The sequence below is a fragment of the Rutidosis leptorrhynchoides genome, chromosome 4 (assembly GCF_046630445.1).
Source record: "Rutidosis leptorrhynchoides isolate AG116_Rl617_1_P2 chromosome 4, CSIRO_AGI_Rlap_v1, whole genome shotgun sequence".
NCBI lineage: Eukaryota > Viridiplantae > Streptophyta > Magnoliopsida > Asterales > Asteraceae > Rutidosis > Rutidosis leptorrhynchoides.
Window position 1 is genome coordinate 448342604 of NC_092336.1, and position 22924 is coordinate 448365527.

Below are 22924 nucleotides of genomic sequence, written 5' to 3' on the forward strand. Positions count from 1 at the left end.
AGAAAGAGAGAATCTGTCACAGACAGATGGCGCGGCGCGCCACCTAGCCACGCGGCGTTCGACCCTCCCAGTTCAGCATCTTTTGTCTTTTTAATTATGTGCAACAAAAACCCCAAACTTGAGTAACTCATATACACATATGTACACTACGAATATTCGGGTCTTACAACTCTCCCCCACTTATTCGGATTGCGTCCTCGCAATCCAAGCCGCATGACACGAGGGAAGATAAACCAACACGAACTCTTCGGGTTCCCAAGTGAACTCGGAACCTTTACCTCGTCGCTATTGAACCTTGAAAGTTCTCACCTCTTTATTTCTCAACTTTTTCACCTTCTCGTCAAGGATAGCAATCGGTTCCTCGATATATTCTAACTTGTTGTTTAGCTCGATCTCGTCTAAGGGCATCCATGAGGAATCATTCGCAAGACACTTACGGAGGTGGGAAACATGAAATGTATTATGGATCCCCGCAAGCTCTTCGGGTAATTCCAATCGATATGCAACTTCACCAACACGAGCTAAAACCTTGAATGGCCCAATAAACCGAGGAGCTAACTTTCCCCGTTTTCGAAATCGAATAATACCCTTCCATGGCGAAACCTTAAGCATCACCATATCGCCTTCTTGGAACTTAATCAATCGCCTACGTCTATCGGCATATGACTTTTGCCTATCACGAGCCTTCTTCAAATGTTCCCGAATCAAATCGATCTTGCTATTGGTCTCTAAAACCAAATCGGTACTCCCGATCTCTCTTTGACCCACTTCTCCCCAACAAACGGGAGTTCGACACCTACGCCCATAAAGCATTTCGTAAGGTGGCATCCCGATACTAGTATGATAACTATTATTGTACGAGAATTCCACCAAAGGCAAATGCTCATCCCAACTACCACCGAAGTCAATGATGCACGCTCGTAGCATATCTTCCAAAGTTTGATTCGTACGTTCGGTTTGACCGTCCGTTTGAGGATGATACGCTGTGCTCAACTTCAATTGCGTACCCATATCTTCATGAAACTTTTCCCAAAACCGAGATGTAAAACGGGTATCTCGATCCGAAATAATAGATATAGGAACCCCATGTCGCGAGACCACTTCCTTGATAAACAACTTAGCCAAGGTCTCCGACGATATCGCTTCTTTAATGGGAAGAAACAAAGCGCTTTTTGTCAATCCGTCAACTATAACCCAAATCGAATTGAATTGGGTTCTCGCCGTTTTAGGTAACTTTGTAATGAAATCCATGGTAATGTGCTCCCATTTCCATTTCGGGATTTCTAATGGTTGCAACTTACCATACGGCTTTTGGTGTTCGGCTTTTACTTGTAAACACGTGACACATTGCTCAACATACTTCACAACATCACGTTTCATGCCCGGCCACCAATAATCTTTCTTCAAGTCAAGGTACATTTTCGTCGCGCCCGGATGAATGGAGTATTTTGACTTATGTGCTTCATCAAGTAGCACTCGTCGGTAATCACCCATCTTAGGCACCCACACCCTTCCTTGAAAGGACAACAACCCACGCGGACCCATAGTAATAAACTCCGATTGGCTTACGATTCGCTCCGTATGCTTGTTGTGAACATAAGCCTCTATTTGAATCTCACCAAGCTTTTCAAGAAAATCGTTGGTAATAATCAAACGTAACGACCCCACTTTTATCGCCGGATGTTGACTCTTTCGACTCAACGCATCCGCGACCACATTCGCCTTACCCGGATGATAAAGTATTTCACAATCGTAGTCTTTCACCACATCCATCCACCTACGTTGACGATAATTCAAATCTCGTTGATTAAAGAGATGTTTCAAACTCTTATGATCCGAATAAATCGTACACTTGACACCATACAAGTAATGGCGCCAAATTTTCAATGCATGCACTACCGCCGCCAACTCAAGATCATGAGTCGGATACCTCGTTTCATGTTCCTTTAATTGTCGAGAGGCATAAGCGATAACCTTACCTCTTTGCATTAGAACACACCCGAGACCATTTAAGGAAGCATCACAATAAACCACCATGTCTTCAACACCTTCCGGCAACACTAACACCGGAGCTTGACACAACTTCTCTTTTAACAATTGAAAAGCAATTTCTTGCTCGTTCTCCCAATTGAACCTAGCATTCTTTCTTGTCAACTTCGTCAATGGAGAAGCAATCTTAGAAGAGTCTTGGATAAACCGACGATAATAATCGGCCAATCCGAGAAAACTTCGGATTTCCGTAGGCGTAGTCGGTCGTCCCCAACTCTTCACCGTCTCGATCTTCTCCGGATCTACTTGAATACCGTTTTCGTTCACGATATGACCAAGGAATTGAACTTCCCTTAGCCAAAATTCACATTTGGAGAACTTTGCATACAACTTCTCCTTTCGTAGCGTCTTCAATACTTCACGCAAATGACGTTCATGCTCGTTCATACTTTTCGAGTAGACTAGTATGTCGTCAATGAACACTATTACCGACTTGTCCAACATAGGTTGGCACACTCGGTTCATAAGATCCATGAATGCCGCCGGTGCATTCGTAAGACCAAAGGGCATAACTACAAACTCATAATGCCCGTAACGCATTCGAAAAGCCGTCTTCTCTATGTCTTCCTCACGGACCCGCATTTGGTGATAGCCGGACCGTAGGTCGATCTTAGAGAAATACGTTGCACCTTGAAGTTGATCAAATAAATCGTCAATCCTAGGTAATGGATAATGATTCTTGATCGTCATTTTATTCAACTCACGGTAATCAATGCACATACGCATACTACCATCTTTCTTCTTCACAAATAATACCGGAGCGCCCCATGGCGAAGCACTCGGTCGAATAAAACCCTTCTCGAGCAACTCTTGGGTTTGATTTAACAACTCTTGCATTTCTGTTGGTGCTAAACGATAAGGAGTTTTAGCAATGGGAGTAGCCCCCGGAACCAACTCAATGCGAAACTCGACTTGTCTTTCCGCCGGAACACCCGGTAACTCATCCGGAAAAACGTCTTCAAACTCATTAACTACCGGAATTTCACGAATAGGTGGTGACTCATTACGAGTATCAACAACATGAGCAAGGAAAGCCATGCCACCGGTAACAATGGAACGACGCGCCCGTGCAAAAGTGCATATCGGCACCGTTCTTCTTCTCTTATCACCATGAATAATCATTTCTCCCCCACTTGGGGCCTTAACACGAATAAACTTGTCATGGCATGCAATATCGGCTCTGTAATGATCGAGCCAATCCATACCAACGACAATATCAAAATCGCCCAAGGTCATTGGAATGAGATTAATTTTAAAGGTTTCGGAACCAAAAACAACATCACAATTTTCACACACATCAACCACTAGCACCGTCTTGCCGTCCGCTATTTCGACTTCTACCGGACGACTTAACTTAGCTAACGGTCTATCAAGTTTAGGCACAAATTTAGGATAAACAAACGACAAATTTGCACCGCTATCAAAAAGAATTTTCGCCGGATTAGAATTAACCATAAAAGTACCTGAGACAACTTCGTTCGATTGTTTGGCTTCATCATTAGTCATCAAATAGTTGCGACCCCTAGCCGTACCCGCCGCCTTCTCTAACCGCTTCACATTATCAATTCGCAAATCGGGACACTCCGGCTTCTTATGTCCCTCTTTGCCGCAATTAAAACAAGTGACTTTGTTTCCGGAACGTGGTTTCGGACACTCACGAGCCATATGACCCGATTGCCCACAATTGTAGCACGTATAAGAAAACTCGCCGATAGTGCCCTTCTTTGCACTATTGACACTTTCGGCCCCCCTCTTGCTCTTGCTCCTCTTGCTTGAGGCGTTAGAGTAACTAAAACCCTCAAATTTTCTTTTGGAAAACATGAAATCACTCTTTCTTGGAACCTCCGGCTCAAAACCCCGAGCCAACTCGAACAATTCCTCAAAAGACTTAGCCATACGCCGACTAATCTTCCCCTTGTACTCATCATTCAAAGTACGATAGAAATCCTTCATGAGCTTATGATCATCACCAACATATTCCGGGCAAAAACGAGTCTTTGCCAAGAATGTAGACTTAAGAGTAACTAAGTCCATTGAGCCTTGTTGCAAATGGTGCAACTCGTCCCGGATTCTATCGAGATCGGAAGAAGTTCGGTATTCCTTGAAAAACTCCTTCTTAAACTCTTCCCACGTCAAGCCCATACATTGTTCCTCACCATACAAGTTGATTTTATCATCCCACCATAACTTAGCCTCTTCTCGTAGCATGCTAGAGCCATACCTCGCCTTCTTCTCGGGAGGATATTCCGAGGTACGAAAAGCTCCCTCGATGTCGGAGATCCAACATGTACTTTTTAAAGGATCTCGTACCCCATTAAACATCGGGGGTTGAGCGTCCTTGAAATTCTTGTAGTGGAAGTCCCGCCTTCCTTCACCTCCTTCACCACGAGGATAAATGTTTCTAGCATCAAGGGCCTCTTCGATAGTGGCCTTCATTCGTTCATTTATCAAATCGGTCACTTGCCCATCGACCGAATCTTGGAAGACCTTTCGGACGTCCGTAAGAAAATCCGCCTTTAACTTTTTAAAGACGGCCTCAATCTTGGCTGAAAACTCGGCGTCCTCACTTGTACTTCCGTTATCATGATCGGGTCCGTTTCTCGTCTTCATTCTATAAAACGAAGTAGGTTAAGCGGCGAAACAAAAGGACATAACACGTATGTATATACATATACACCACACTACCCCATCTTACTCAACAATCGTCGTACATTGCTCGTTCGACACGATTTGCGCCCGTAACAATGGTAGCTAATCATTGTTACGCGAGCACGTCGCATTAACTTGCTAGTACAACGTCCATCTCGCTCGATGCTCGCTAAACATACATAACAAATAGCACATGATTAGTCTACATAAACCTATGCACAAACCAATCCCGATCCGACCCAAAGTCCTACAAGTCCCGCATAAACACGCACACAAAAAGTCTAAGTCTAGGCGCCTATCTCAAGTCACCTAAATCCCTTAGACCATGCTCTGATACCACTTGTAACAACCCAAACCAACACCCGACAAAACCTTGTGAAAATACGAAATAAAAAAAAATTCTGTTGCAGACCATCGGCGCGCCGCGCCATATCTGGCTGTCCCCGGGACTTTTAACCGCGAAAAGATTGACTAGTTCCCGGCACTTTTAGACAAAACGCTTTTTACCATACAACCAAATATGTAAAACTAACATCTTTCAAACATAAAATTATAGTTTTACAAGCGGTTCCCACATCGGCCGTTTTACGAGTTTAATACAATTTACGAGTTTCGACCACCAAAAAGTTTAAGTTCCAAACTACACAATGAGCATGGCGTTTGGGATTAAACTACCCAACTATCGGTCAAACTCCAAGAGCTACTAAAGCCCAAAAGCGTCCCCTAGCATCAAGCGGGATCTTTAGTCCAAAACGATGCCCTTACCCTTGTCCAAAATCGAACCTATAAAATGGTAAACAACGAGAGGGTAAGCAAAGCTTAGTGAATGCAATAATTATACGAATACATATATAATTATACCTACTTGCATACACTTACACAACCGCAAACATGCTAGCAAACAACATTAGCTTATCGTCGCAATATCAAGCTATAATTCTCCCATACCACAAGCTAGCATAACAACCGCATATAAATATAACTCGAATAATATAATATGCTTACAACACAAATAACCATGGTTAACCAATAGTACAAGGGAACGGCGCTCGCGAAAACGCCATCGGTGTTCATAACATCCGTTAGGGCACTTAACACCTCGCACCACTAACCCCTAGGGTGGCACCTTAACACCTCGGCACTTCACCCCGAGTGGCATCTTAACACCTCGATGCTTCACTCATTATTTTACGGAGTGGTGTCTTAACACCTCGACACTACACTCCTAGGTGGCATCTTAACACCTCGATGCTACACCCGAGTGGCATCTTAACACCTCGATGCTACACTCTTCACGTGAAACGTGGTGTCTTAACACCTCGACACTACACCTTTCACGCTACAACAAATAGATACATTATATACATACGCATATAATCATTCCACTCACCTCAAAGTCTTGTGAAAAGATACCCGAGCTTGCGAAACCTCAAAGTAACGTACCTATCACATTATACATATTATCAAACGCAACTCAAGTCGGTCAACCAATTCTTTCACCCTTCCTAAGTCATTTTGACCCAAAGTGCAATTTCAACCCATTTGCACCCTTAACCCTACATTGGGTCAACACACACCAAAACCCTAATCATTCGTCAAGATGGGTTTAAAACACATTTAGGTCACAAGGCTAACTCGTTTTCATAATTACTAGGCCACTTAGGTCATTAAAGACCCATTTGACCCATTTCAAGGTCAACACACCCATTTGGGTCATCCATGCCCAATTAACACCCATTTACATATCATTGAAGTGTTCTAGTACTTTAACTAACTAATTAGGTTCATAAACATAAATTAACACTTTGAAAACCCTAATTAGTTACCTTTGAGTCTACATGACCCAAATTCACCCAAAAACCCCCAAATTACTAGCAAGTGGGTTTTGTGTGCATCACTAACCCAAACCCTAACCCTTAATGCAATTAAAGTAAGAATCTAGGTTTTAGGACTTACCAACACAATCACTACGTAGCTAGCGACTAGATGAACGACTTTAGAACTCGCACTAAGACCCGATTCAACCTCTTTCACCCTTTGATGGAGCTTTCTCTCTCAAGAATTGCACTCTCTCTCTAGAGTTTAATTGAAGAAGATGGGGTTGTTGTGGGAGTAGTAAATGAGTTCCCCAAAACTGATCTAGGGTAATAAATTCGGCCTCCAAGTGATTTTACCAAAATACCCTCAAAATATCTAATTTAAAAGAAAGAGAGAATCTGTCACAGACAGATGGCGCGGCGCGCCACCTAGCCGCGCGGCGCGCGACCCTCCCAGTTCAGCATCTTTTGTCTTTTTAATTATGTGCAACAAAAACCCCAAACTTGAGTAACTCATATACACATATGTACACTACGAATATTCGGGTCTTACAACACAAGTCCATCAAATCCACCTATATGTAAAGTGAGCTCTATAACCGAGAATCACTTCACCCGACCCGCACCCATCCTATACATACATATGCACATAGGATATTAACACTCACCTTGTCGCCTTGATGAATGCTTCCAAGTAATCCGTAACTCGTCAATGGAAAGTACCTATTCCATTAACACAAATACAACAACACAATTAGGGTGGATTTACAAATCGACCCAAATTGACAACTAGTGCAAATTCGACCCAAATTGCACTTCCAAGCTCAAAGCACGCCAAAACTAAACAACAATCACTAACACAAGTGAAAATGGTCCTAATATGCCAATTAAACCCAAGCAGAAGCGTTAAACACCAATCTCGCCCAATATGACACCTTAACCCTAATTTTGACCCATTTCAAAATTAGTTAACCCAAATACACCCAAAGTGGTTCCAACACTTCTATAATCACTAACACTAGTGATTACACACTACATACAAGTCTTAAACATGGTTAAATCATTAACCAACCCAAAACCCACCAACATCAACAATAACTAGTTACAATTTCCCATTTCACCCCTAAATGGGTTTTAGAACAAACTAGCTCAAAACCCTAAACTTGAATATCAAATTACAAAGATGAAATTCGGAGTTGAGACTTACCAATACCACCAAAATGATGCCGTTGACGAGATAAACAACTTTAACACTTGAGGTTTGACCCGAAACAACCTCCTTCTTCTCCAAATGGAGTTCTCTCTCTCTAAAACTCAATCTCTCTCTAGGGTTTGGAGTTGAGAGTGTTTTTGAGTGAATATGAAGATAAGATGATGTTTGGAACTGATTTGGGGCTTAAAACCCGTTTACTATGCGAAAATACCAAAATACCCCCAAAACACCCATTAAAAACGGGTCATTTTTGTCTGTTCAGCGCTTCTGTCGCGTTTCGCGACTCCCCATCGCGTTACGCGACTCCCAATACGCGATAACTATTTTTAATACGCGATAAAAGAACAGAAGTTAGGTCTTTTTGCCCATCGCGTTCTGATACACTCTGTCGCGATACGCGACACGCCCAAACGCGATGAAACCCGCTAAAACGCGATACTGGACCTGATGTCTCCCAATTTCACTTTTAAACACACACAAAGTCAACCGTGGTCAACTAAATACATCTAAACGATTAAGTAATCAACCTTGAACATCAAATGACGCCCCGAGAATCATGTTTAGAAAAACGGGGTGTTACAACTCTCCCCCATTTAGATTCGATCACGTCCTCGTGATCCTAATCACTTAATCAATCCAAACCGACACACCATGGTTCTCAACAAACGTTTCAATCCGACTTCCATCACATTACTCATTAACCCAAGGACTAATCCATTAACTAATATACACACTTGCACGCATTCCGAGCCGTGCAATACACGCAACAACCGAAGGTTACAACAATCACTTAGAATACGCGAAATCGCCACGTATTCTTCCAATTCCCTCGGGCAATTCTTCTCAAAGAGTTACCCTTAGCAACTTAATCGTCACCCGCGATTTATCAAATCCCAATCCGAGCACTAAAACCTTACTCATTCCCTCGCATCGGGAAAACTCAACCAATCTCGAACCGAGATATCAATCCCTTAGCTTACCCTTACCGTGTACAATGCTAAAAGCAACCAAGTCTCAACCTAAGGTCAACAACCCGAAATGATGAAGACCGAACCAAACGAATCCTTACGGATAACACTTACCACTTAACATCCCTTGTAGTGCGCAATACAACCAATACGCCACTATCATAACATCATAAGCAACGGCCAAAACCGATAGCGCCCCAATCGACCATGGCAACGCGAATCCCAAAGTGTACAAAATCAACCATTGTCACACCCGTAACAACATGTGAGCGAAACACGGCTATCGCATCACTAATCATACAACATGGTCCTCACGACCCCACCATCGGTGTATAAAACAACCGATAGTTCCCGCAACATGGTTCTTATGACCCCACCATTGGTGTATAAAACAACCAATAGATCAAACGACATGGTCCTCACGACCCCACCATCGGTGTATAACACAACCGATAGATCAAACAACATGGTCCTTACGACCCCACCATCGGTGTATAAAACAACCGATAGATCACACAACATGAAGGCTGGCCGAAAACCACACGCGCCTTAGTGAATCCGAACTACACGCGACTCACTACCTTCCTCGCAACAACAATCGGGATTGGCCGAACTACACGCGCCTTAGTGAATCTGAACTACACGAGAGTCACTATCCCAAGAGAATGACCGCAACCACATGCGTCACTTGTGAATCCGAACTACACGAGACTCACTTCTCAATACAATGACCGAAAACACACAAGTCATTTGTGAATCCGAACTACACGCGACTCACTTCCGCAATAAGTGACCGAAACCACACGCGTCATCGTGAATCCGCAAACACACGCGATCCACTTCCCAATCTCAACACCGGATGAAGTCAGCGGACCCCGAAGGTCACGCTTCACCGATATTACACCACTCCCATGATGAAGTCATCGGACCCCGAAGGTCATGCTTCACCAATCAATAATCCCATGATGAAGTCAGCGGACCCCGAAGGTCATGCTTCACCAATCACATACGCACTTTTGGCCTCAAACAACGAGTAGTGCAACATCGCGCTCTGCTACACTATAGTGAACCTTAACGGATACCACCAACCATCCACACAATCGAGCAAGAACCACCTATATCGGACATAGGCACAAACAACAATTCTCTAAAAGAGAATCCGACACACACATCCCTTAACCGAAGGATTTCATCTTGCTCATCAAATACGTCCATTATCTCTCAACGAGATTTACCACATTACCACCTCGGTGATAATTCAAATCCAAAATCATAAGTACAATTTAACCGAAATTGTACTCTACCACAAATCGACCAAAACTAGGTCCCAACACAAGTTTCGGATCTACCATAAGCATTATCCGAATTCTCACCCTAAGGCCTCCTCGTGCGGGAGTGTAACTCCCCCACTTAGAACTATGTTCTATAACCACAACTCGTACAACCGTACAATGCTACCAAATGTAGACCTTTACCAACAATTGGGTTCACACGACCCAACACCATATCTTGCTCCAACCTTGAGCATACCAAGGATCTTAACCTATCCTTAAACACTTCGAACGAAAAGTGTACCGCAAATTACATAAACCATACCCTCGCAATCATCCAACTGCTATAGTTTGTCAACTTCCACCCAGTCACTCATGTACCTAAGGGTTTCACTTCGGTACCCTAAGTACAATGTAACCGCAACACAATCGGAGTCAAACACTACGCTAGTAGGTATAAAAGAGGCACCTAATGTCGCGTCACGTAGACTCCTTTATCAACATACATCGAGATCAAGCACTCGATTTCTCGGGTTTCATCCCACCCGTCGAACCTCATAGTTTATCAACTTCAACACGAAAGCGAACACGTGCTTAACAACCGAACACCAAAGCCCATTTCCATGGCTTGGTAGAAACATTTCCCAAATATTAAGGAATGCTTGGTTGCACCAAGTCTTACGCCCTTCGCCCGACAATCAAACGTCACCATAGGGTACTTCTATTAGGAACGTCACCCATAACAACAATATGCACAACACAAGGCTTTTAATCAACTCAAATTCAAACAGCACTTAATAAATAATCAAGGGACATATTTATTAAAACGTAACGTACCTTAACGTCTCCTTGTCGCACCCATCCCCGCTAACTTGGGACATTCCGACTTACGATGTCCTTCCTCTTGGCAAACGAAGCACACCATGCCATCCCCCTTTGGCACCGAACAATCCCAAGACTTGTGACCCCTCACGCCACAATTGTAACACTTAGTCGCACTAGAGTTCGATATACCCGTCCGTATACCACCCGTGCTCACGCTCGGACCCTTAGTCCTCTTACTTGGAGCACCATAAGAAACAACCTTTCTCTCACTTGAAGGTTCACCAACCTTCGATCGCGAATACGACTCGAAACCTCTAGCCGCGGCGAATAACTCCGCAAACGATTTCGCCTGAACTCTGCTAATCTTACTCTTCAAGTCATCATTCAATGTTCGATAGAAATCTTGCATCAACAAATGATCATTCCCCAAATACTCCGGGAAAAAACGAGCTTTCGCCATAAAGGTCGTCTTGAGAGTATTCAAGTCCATAGAACCTTGTTGCAAATTTCGCAACTCATTACGCATTTCTGACAAATCGGCTGAAGTTCGGAACTCCTCGAAGAATGCCTTCTTAAACTCGTCCCACGATAACGCCATGAACGGTTCACCACCGACAAGATCAATCTTACCATTCAACCAATCCTTTGCCCTACCCCGCAACAAACTAGTAGCGAGTCTTGTCCTCTTCTGAGGAGGGCATTCAATAGTACGAAAACACCCTTCCACATCCGAGATCCAAGTTGTGCTTACCAAAGGATCCGGTTTCCCGTCATACATCGTGGGTTTAGTCCTCATGAAGCTCTTAAGACAACGTTCCATTTCACTACTACTTTGAAGTTCGGAATACTTCCTATCCATTTCTTCTCGAAATGCACTCATTTGCTCCGCAACGGCGGCCGCAACTCTAGCGTTAAACTCCGCACCGTTCATCTCGATCCCATTTCCCGTCGCCATTCTAAGGAATGCAAAGCGATTAGATCACGAACGTATAAAGTTATACACACAACACCACTCCATCTTGCTAAACACTCGTCGTACATCACTTGCTAGACACGATTTGCACCCGTAATAAGGTTTGCAAGTCCTTATTACGCACACATGCCGTATCAACTCGTTAGTACAATGACCGCCTCGCTCGATGATATAAACAAACATAAACAAAATTCTACGCGATATAAACACACGCGAGAATTATAATCACAACACAATAATATATTAATAATATCCGCATTACTAATATAAACGTTAGTCCACCTACAACAAGGCACTAACTATAACCCATTCCGACCCGTAATCCTACAAGTCCCGCAACAAATTAAGCACACACAAAAGTCTAAGTCTAGGCACCTATCTCAAGTCGCCTAAATCCCTTAGACCATGCTCTGATACCACTTGAAACAACCCAACCCGTATTAAAACCGGCCCATAAAATTTTTTCCTTTTAATACGCGTTAAATAATACTTTAGGTCCCATTACACAATTTCCAAAATATATTTGTTACCAAAGTAAGTTCAACGAACTTAAAACATACATTAATAGTTTAAACTCCCTAATGCAATGGTTCATTAATTGAATCGTAAACCGGTTATAATCATTATGACCCGACTAGTTACGTTTACACAAAACCGAGCATGGTGATTTGGGACTACGCTACCCAAATCCTAATCGAGTCCAAAAGCAAGATCTTCTAAAGCAACCTAGCCAACATCTCTAATCCCCCAAGCTCACCCGAGCCGCCAAGCATGCGAACCTATAAAAATGTAAACAACGAGAGGGTAAGCTAACGCTTAGTGAGTGAAAATATACTACATACATATATATGCATAAGATGGCCACGCCACAACAATAATCAAATACCGCATACCGGAGCATCCAAGCATAAAGGCAAGCTAGTCTAAGCATACCGTACGATCACTAAGCAACGAGCTAAAGATACATCAACAAAATATAAATTCACCAACGACGATGTGAACAACGCCAATGAGCTACACCCGGAGGGTTAGCTATATCACAACAATACATCAATATATAATACGATATATATAAACGCCCAAGGTTAACCCCTTAACCCAATACCGAAAACCAATACCACAATGAAGATTGGCCGAACTACACGAGCCTTAGTAAATCCGCATACACACGAGACTACTATCTTCACTAACACAACAACATCGAGGTTGGCCAAACTACACGAGCCTTAATAATCCGAAACCACACGAGATTACTACCTCAATAAGATGGCCGAACTACACGCGTCACCGTGAATTCGAACTACACGAGATTCACTTTCACAATTCAATAAGATGACCGAAACTACACGCGTCATCGTGAATCCGAATACACACGCGACTCACTTCTCAACATCAAAACCCTTCGCCATTGGGGTTATATCATCCACATCACAACCACGTGTGATAATGTACACACAAAACGTGTACCTCACCAAAGGTGGTCAACCAAAACGCACAACCATGCCAATTGGACCCATCTACAAGTCCATCAAATCCACCTATATGTAAAGTGAACTCTATAACCGAGAATCACTTCACCCGACCCACACCCATCCTATACATACATATGCACATAGGATATTAACACTCACCTTGTCGCCTTGATGAATGCTTCCAAGTAATCCGCAACTCGTCAATGGAAAGTACCTATTCCATTAACACAAATACAACAACACAATTAGGGTGGATTTACAAATCGACCCAAATTGACAACTAGTGCAAATTCGACCCAAATTGCACTTTCAAGCTCAAAGCACGCCAAAACTAACCAACAATCACTAACACAAGTGAAAATGGTCCTAATATGCCAATTAAACCCAAGCATAAGCATTAAACACCAATCTCGCCCAATATGACACCTTAACCCTAATTTTGACCCATTTCAAAATTAGTTAACCCAAATACACCCAAAGTGGTTCCAACACTTCTATAATCACTAACACTAGTGATTACACACTACATACAAGTCTTAAACATGGTTAAATCATTAACCAACCCAAAACCCACCAACATCAACAATAACTAGTTACAATTTCCCATTTCACCCCTAAATGGGTTTTAGAACAAACTAGCTCAAAACCCTAAACTTGAATATCAAATTACAAAGATGAAATTCGGAGTTGAGACTTACCAATACCACCAAAATGATGCCGTTGACGAGATGAACAACTTTAACACTTGAGGTTTGACCCGAAACAACCTCCTTCTTCTCCAAATGGAGTTCTCTCTCTCTAAAACTCAATCTCTCTCTAGGGTTTGGAGTTGAGAGTGTTTTTGAGTGAAGATGAAGATAAGATGATGTTTGGAACTGATTTGGGGCTTAAAACCCGTTTACTATGCGAAAATACCAAAATACCCCCAAAACACCCATTAAAAACGGGTCATTTTTGTCTGTTCAGCGCTTCTGTCGCGTTTCGCGACTCCCCATCGCGTTACGCGACGCCCAATACGCGATAACTATTTTTAATACGCGATAAAAGAACAGAAGTCAGGTCTTTTTGCCCATCGCGTTCTGATACACTCTGTCGCGAAACGCGACACGCCCAAACGCGATGAAACCCACTAAAACGCGATACTGGACCTGATGTCTCCCAATTTCACTTTTAAACACACACAAAGTCAACCGTGGTCAACTAAATACATCTAAACGATTAAGTAATCAACCTTGAACATCAAATGACGCCCCGAGCGTCATGTTTAGAAAAACGGGGTGTTACACAAAACCAGATGGACTTATCAAATAATCCAGGACGAAGGACAATTAACCCATGGTAATAAATTAAAATCAAAACGTCAAACATCATGATTACGGAAGTTTGAATAAGCATAATTCTTTTAGTTTATATCTCATCGTACTTTTATTTATTGTCATTTTATTTATCGTACTTTTAATTATCGCACTTTTATTTATGGTCATTCACTTTACGCTTTAAATTAAGTTTAATATTTTGCATTATATATATATATATATATATATATATATATATATATATATATATATATATATATATATATATATATATATATATATATATATATTTAAAAATATAGCGTTAAACTCAGTAGATCCCTGTGGAACGAACCGGACTTACTAAAAACTACACTACTCTACGATTAAGTACACTGCCTATAAGTGTTGTAGCAAGGTTTAGGTATATCCATTCAATAAATAAATTGTGTAAAATTGTATCATATTTAATAGTATTTCGTAGTAACTATAATAGTATTTCGTACTACACTTCGCACACATCAGCAATACTGAACACGCGATGTCATTAGCCGAATCGCGCCACATATTGCGCGCAACTGGCCCCTGGGATGTTTGAACAAGGCTATGCGATCATAAGCTTGCGCGATATGTTAGAGTATTTTATGCATGTCATTAATGTTAATTTACATCACTACAAGATATTGTTCAGTCTGAACTTCAATCTGAAGCAATGCAACTAATAAAAAAAAATTGACTAGTAAAAAGAGAGATGTCAAGATAATATATTTTCTGATAAACTCATAGGCCTGTCACCACCGTTGGTCGACCACCAAATAGAAAGAATAATACAGTTATAGTTGGAAAATAAACGAGATCACCAAAATATCTTTCGTGTTGTTGTCTCCCGTGGCCATGAAAGTATCTACGATCTATTATATGAGATTTGCTCAATGAAGGAATTAATAGTTGCTCAGAAGGGCGTAGATGGAAATACTATGTTGCATCATGTTGCTAAGAATGCAGAAAATAACATAGTTGAAGATATCTCAGGAGCAGCTTTTTAGATGCAGCGTCCATTGTTGTGGTATAAGGTACAATATCCATTTTCTCATAGACTAACAATTAGGGATGACAAAATGACCCGTACTTGATGGGAAAATCCAAACCCCGTTATAATTGGGTCGGGTCTGACCCGAGTCCGTCGGTTCATGGGCCGAGTATGGGGATGGTTACAAAAAAAAATCCGGGTTCGGGTTCGGGTATGGTTTTGTATACAAACCCGTTTACCCGACCCGTATACCCGACACGCATACTCGTTTACCCGAGGAATTTAATATTAATTTTTATGTAAAATTTTAATATTAGTATTATCTTGTTAATGTATGAAAGATTTCTCTTATTTGTTTTGAAAACGAGTATAATTTTATTCAATATAATCATGTACAACAAATTTTTGACATGTAATATTTTATATACTTTGTGTATTTGAGTATTTTAGAAACTTTTTAACACTTTTTGAATGTGATATTTTATAATACTTTAAACATGAAGTAGTTAAGTTATTTTTCAATATTTTGATTTTGTAACTTATTGAAAAATAGATACAGAATGACTAACCGAGTATACCCGTTTACCAGTAGGGAAACCCGAAACCCGATAGTATGTAAGTAAATAGGGACTCGACGGGTTTCGGAGTGGGTTTGGGGCGGGATTTCTTAGTCGGGTTCGGGTCCGAGATTACCTAAACCCGACCCGATGCCATCCCTACTAACAATTAAGGTAAGGACCAAGTTTATCCACCTTTTTTGTATCTATAAAGGGTTAGTACTACACAAGTAGGTCATGAAACTATAAGAAAATGTTTGATTAGGGAAAAAATATCATGTCAATATTAACAGCCCATTATAGAACAACAACAAAATCCAATACCACATGAGTCATGTATGGGAAGGTGAGATCTAGACAATCCTTCCCTTATCCGAGAATAAAAACAAGTCATTTCTCCACCCATAGTGAAAAACTTCTAAAAGTAGAGAAAGTCATCCCTCTCTATTCGACGGAAAAAGAGATTGCTTCCGAGTGGACCTCCGGCCAATAAGTAGGAAATTTTTTTTTTAAAAGAAAAAGTAAAATAAAATTAAAAATAAAATTGAGACGCTATGAAAATGGTAGCAATCAGATTTCCATGGGTTCTAAATCCTGTCTGAAATTCAATGTAAGCTCTAAACGGCAATCAAGACGCCAATAAATCGACGCTTGCTGTTGACTCAAAAATCGACATTTGCTCTAAACAGCCCATTATACCCCAAGCGAAATTTGTGGTTTGCCTTTCAAAAAATAATAGAGCCCATTGTAGTCTTTTATACTAGTATTTTTTATGCTTGTAACATACGGAGTATCTCGATTATAAAAAAACAAAGCCAGCTAGTATTAACCTGGACATTAACAAGTATGACTAGATGTTAATACTTACATATCTTGTGATATAGCTAGGAGTAGTCTATGATACCTTCTTCTTATCGAGAACGTAAGAACAAGGCTGGGCAAACACCGTATGAACTCTTCAGTCTTCACCATGACCCACAAAGATTTACTAACGGAAGGTGAGAAGTGGATGAGAGGAACAGCAAGGAAATGCGGAAATGCATGTTGGTTGCTATACTGATAAGTGAAAGCCACCATTGTATTTGGAGTTCCTTTAATACCATTCCAGGTGGGTATAACCAGACGTCTGGGTGGTTTTCCTATGTTTTATCACAATCAACCCTTCTTAGTGTTTGACTGATTGTCGTGTTAGATGCCATATCTTTAACTTTGTCCGGCTCTTCGATCCTCACTTTTTTTTTTAAGGCAAACTCACACACACCACTTCACGAATTAACCACTAAATATATACACAAATTGTCCGAAACAGTACTTGTAGCATCATTACTTAACAGACTAATGGTAGGTCTAATAATGCTTTTCTTATCCATAGACCAATGAAAATTTATCTTTTCTAATGATGCTTTTTTGGGTCACTAAACTAGCTACTACTATGCAACTTTTTGGAATGAATATCTTTTTTTAGTAAATTTTTATTGGTCTAACTCTACGCACAAAAAAACAAGTATATATAAATAACAAAGCCTAAAACAATATCATATCATACCATGTGAACACAAATTGGTAAATCCGAGGAATCTTTACAGAGTATACGAGCGTGCTTATATAATAATAATTTTTTTATTACTTTTTTATTTAATCACTAACTAGAAAAAATTCGACCGTGCGTTGCTACGGTTGTATTCGACGCGCGGTCGAATTTGAATATACGTTGTTTGATAGTTGGGTTGTTTGTTGGACGTGTATGTATATGTATGTAATATAGCTCGAAATTTTTAGCTTTTTTAACGATATCCGTTTCGCGTATAGTTAGTCGCGTTGTGTTCGTAAAATTATTTCGAGTTGAACGGTGGTCTCGGAAAAATTTAACTCGCACCGAGCGAGAATATAGGGCCCGTTATTTAGTGTTTTTTTAACGATGTCCGTTTCGTGTGTAGTTAGTCCCGTTGGGTTCTTGAGTTTTTTTTTAGCTGAGCGGCGGTTTCGGAAAAATTTAACTCGCACCGAGTAGGAAGATATGCGTATCTGGAAAAACGGGTGGAGGTTGTTAATCAAAATAGTAATTTTACATTTTGTACCCCTGTTTTAAGGGGTAAAGTTGCATATTGTTAAAACTTTTGGGGGAAGTTGTTTTTTTTACTTTGGTTTTGTGTTTGTCGTTTGGTTTGTTTTTGTTTTTTGGCCGTGGCCGACCAAAACAGGGGTGCCTGTTAGTATGTTGTAATAATTAGCATTTACATTTACATTTACATTTTTTTTATATAAATTGTGTTCAACTTTCTTCACATTGCACCAGTTAATCATTTCTTCCATTCTTTGAGACCCTTCTTGGTAATCTTTTACAACTTTTGGTTAGCTACTTTATCTATATTAGCACCGTTATATTAATGTTAACAGTCACTGGCTTTGTTTAACCAGTAATTAGCATTTACATTTTTAGCAGTTTGTAGCATTTACTTTATCTTCTTTCTAAATTTAATTATTTTCTTTATTCAATCAGTACGTAATTAGCATTTTTTTGTGAACTATTGATTTGTTATTGTGTAGTCATCTCCGAGGCTCCAAACCATCGACAAACCAAGCAACAAGTTAAGCAAATAATACGTGATCAAGGTATGTTTCCGTCCATTCGGAGATTTTTACTTTATAAATGACTTTAGGTAAATCATACAGTACTTGGCATTTTAATTACCATATACGAGTTGATTTCTATAATCTAATACTCCGTAGTAAAGTAGTACTGTAGTTATTATATGGTGGTTATGATGTCTCTTTTCTTAGTTTTGTGTAGAGATAGATTTCAAAATTTAACTTTTGGTAGTATCAATTTAATAAATTAAGACATAATTATGCGGACAGTCTCTCTGATTTGTCCAAATTTGAGTATATCTCCTTTAACTTTTTTTCAATCGGTAGTTCTCATGGTTTGCATTTTGCGTAAATAGTCCCTCCGTTCAAAAAATCGTTAAATTCCTCCGTCAAATTCGGTCACTAATACGCAAGGTTGTAAAAGTCGCGAGTCGGGTACGCATCGGTCGAGACCTAAAAAGGACGCGTCGGCCGAGTCGGGGACGCATCGGTCATTGACCAACGTTGACTTTATTAATAATTTCTTAAATATATATTTACATATGTATAAAATAGTTGATTCTGTATCATAAATTTCTTAAATAAGAACTTTAATTTAAATACAATCAAACTTCAAACTCAATTAATGTTAACGAGTACATAATCAGTAAGGACACAGAGAAAAGAGCGGCGCAAAAAATGAAAACAAACCCTAATTTTAAAACATATCACATCTTGAAAAAAATTTGACTGATTTTGACCGTTTAGACCAACTTTGACCGTCATTGACAGACTTTGACCGAACTTTTAGCTTTGACCGTCATTTGAGTCGTTTTCAGAAAAAACGGGACGGAGAACTCAAAAAAATGACGCATCGGCCGACGCGTCGGCCAAGTCGGCCGACTTTTACAACACTGCTAATACGAGAGTTTTCGTCAATTTATCTATTTTCACCTTCACCTTCCACAATACCTCCCTTTCAACAGTTCCTGCACATCAAAAATTAATCTAAAAATTCAAATCAAAACCTTACTATCGTCATCTAAATCTAAAATAATCAAATAATTATGTACCCTAAAACCTAAATTATAAAATCACACCAATTACCATACTGTCACATACCTTCGATTAGTATATGACACTAATAATAATTAACTATTTATGTCATCATCAATTAACCATCTCGTAAAGAAATTGAAACCCACCAATACTGTAGATTAAATTTAACCATCTATGTCACATATTTTCGATTTCCCTGGAGTTTACAGATTAGATAATTAGTTTCAAAAGATACCAGGTGCCAGGTGGGGCTGTTTAGTGTACATACAATAGGTTCTCTCTTAATCTTCTAGGAAAGAAGATTTTTCACCGTTAAACCGATTTAACGATGGGGACGGTAGCACCACTCCGTCCCGCCGTTAAATCACCGTTAAATGTGTTTAACGCTGGCCAGCGTTAGCTGGGCAACGGTGTGATTTTGATCCGTTTGGGATTTTTTGGCCGTTTGAAACGGTCAAAAACAATTTTTTTTTTTTTCAAATACTCTATAAATATTCTCCATTTTATCATCCTTTTACACATCTTTTTCTCTCCATTTCACAACAAATAAACATATTTCTTTCAAAAAAATGTCTTCAACATCATGGTCTAGCGAAGAGTTTTTTATGCAAGTGCTCGATATAATCAATAGCGAGGCGTTAGAAAGTGAAAATGAAGCGGAAAGTTCTCACACACGTCGTTATATAGAACGTGAACATGAAGCCGCACATGTACGTCTTATGACCGACTATTTTGTTGAAGGTTGCAAATACTCCGACGATAATTTTAAAAGGAGGTTTCGGATGCGGCGTCGCGTATTTCTCCGAATTATGAAAGATATTCTCAACTACCACAAAGATCCACTACCAGAATACTTTAAGTATTTTCATTTACGAGTTGATAAGTGTGTTTTTTTTATTAAGTATTGTTTTTTTTTTAAATTAATGTAATTTTTTAATTAATGAAATTTAGTATTGCATTTGTTTTTATATTTTTAATATATAATTAAACTAAATAATATTATTAAAAGTATTAAAAAATAATTAAATAATGATTTAACACTGAGATTTAACACTGAACCATTTTCCCTGTTTTGGCCTCAGTGTTAAATCCAATGTTAAATTTAACACTGAGATTACTCTCTGTGCTCTAAGAGCACCAGGAGTCGGGAATTTTTTTCGGCGTTAAAGCATTTTAACGGTGGGGACTGTGGTGCCACCCACTCCCCGCCGGCGTTAATCCACCGTTAAAGGTGTTTAACGTCGGCCACCGTTAGCTGGGCAACGTTGGTATTTTGAGCCGTTTGTGATTTTTGGCCGTTGGAAAACGGCCAAAAACTATTTTTTTTTATTTTTTTTTTCAAATACTCTATAAATACTCTTCATTTTATCATCATTTTTCACATCTTTTTCTCTCAATTTCACAACAAATAAACATATTTTTTTTTAATTAATAGCGAGGCGTTAGAAAGTGAAAATGAAGCGGAAAGTTCACACAGACGTCGTTATATAGAACGTGAACATGAAGCCGCACATGTACGTCTTATGATCGACTATTTTGTTCAAGGTTGCAAATACTCCGACGATAATTTTAAAAGGAGGTTTCGAATGCGGCGTCGCGTATTTCTCCGAATTACGGAAGACATTCTCAACTACCACAAAGATCCGCTACCGGAATACTTTAAGTATTTTCATTTACGAGTTGATGCACGCGGCAAGTTGAGTATTAGTACACACTTAAAAATAACGGCTGCTCTACGACAATTAGCTTATGGTGATACACCCGATCTTTTTGACGAGTACTTGCAAATGTCGGAACGAACATCTCGTGAATCATTAATGCACTTTTGTAAGTGTATTATTGATTTATATAAAGATGAATATATGCGAGAGCCTACCACGGAAGATATCAAAAGATTGTATGAAGCTCATGAAGATATTCACGGTTTACCTGGTATGATGGGAAGCATAGATTGTATGCATTGGGCATGGGGAAGATGTCCCGTTGCATGGAAAGGTCAATTTACTCGAGGCAATCACAAAGTTCCAACTATTATGCTAGAAGCTGTAGCCTCATATGATAACTGGATTTGGCATGCTTTCTTTAGGGTTGCGGGTTCAAACAACGACTTAAACGTCTTGAACGCTAGTAATCTCTTCAACTCAATGCTTAATGAAGAAACAGAAGATATTCCTTTTACTGTAAATGAGGTTGAGTACAAAAGAGGATATTATCTAGCGGACGGTATATATCCCGGGTGGGCATCATTTGTTAAGGCGTTTTCAAGTGCAAATGATGAAAAACATAAGTACTTTTCGAAGAAACAAGCAGCGGCACGCAAGGATGTTGAGAGGACTTTTGGTATTTTACAGGGGCGTTGGCATATACTACAACAACCAGCAAGGGCATATAGCGTCAATGTAATGAAACAAATGATGTATACGTGCATTATCTTACACAACATAATTGTTGAAGATAATGGTTTTGCTCTAACCGAAAATGATTGGGTTTACGAACCCGTTCATAATATGCAAACAACTTGGATCGAGAGGTGCGAAACTTACAGGAGGAGGACGAAAGAATTACGAGATAGGGAAGTGCATGAGGACCTACGATCGGATTTGGTTGAACATGTATGGGCTAATCGTGAGACGTCGGAGTCAGAGACGAAGTCGGATTAAGTATTATGTTTTTTATTAAGTAATGTATTTTTTTTAATAAGTGTGTTTTTTTATTAAGTATTGTTTTTTTTTTTTTTTTTTTTAACTTAATGTAATTTTTTAATTAATGAAATTTAGTATTGCATTTGTTTTTATATTTTTAATATATAATTAAACTAAATAATATTATTAAAAGTATTAAAAAATTAATTAAATAATGATTTAACACTGAACCATTTCCCCTGTTTTGACCTCAGTGTTAAATTCAGTGTTAAATTTAACACTAAGATTTAACACCGAACGACTCCGCTCTAAGATATTAAATTATCACCGAGATAAATTTCATAACCCTCTTCTATTAGAAGTACATTTTCCCCCATCAGAGTCAACAAATGCACAAATGCGGATAAAGACAAATCAGAGCACTTTAAAAACAACACACTCTTCCCTCGAGCTAACTTCAAGTATCAATGACGACAATGAAAGGCTATGAAGACGTTCGTGTTGAGGGTAAGCTTATTAATTCATCAATGACACCC

At 39.7% G+C, this 22924-nt stretch overlaps 1 protein-coding gene across 1 annotated transcript; it reads left to right on the forward strand.

Moving 5' to 3' along the window:
• Window positions 1-20315: 20315 nt before the first annotated feature.
• Window positions 20316-22406, forward strand: LOC139842162 (protein ALP1-like). Its single transcript, XM_071832334.1, has 2 exons — window positions 20316-20521; window positions 21182-22406. The coding sequence occupies exons 1-2, from the start codon at window positions 20316-20318 to the stop codon at window positions 22404-22406; spliced, it is 1431 nt and encodes a 476-aa protein (XP_071688435.1).
• The last annotated feature ends 518 nt before the right edge of the window (window positions 22407-22924 follow it).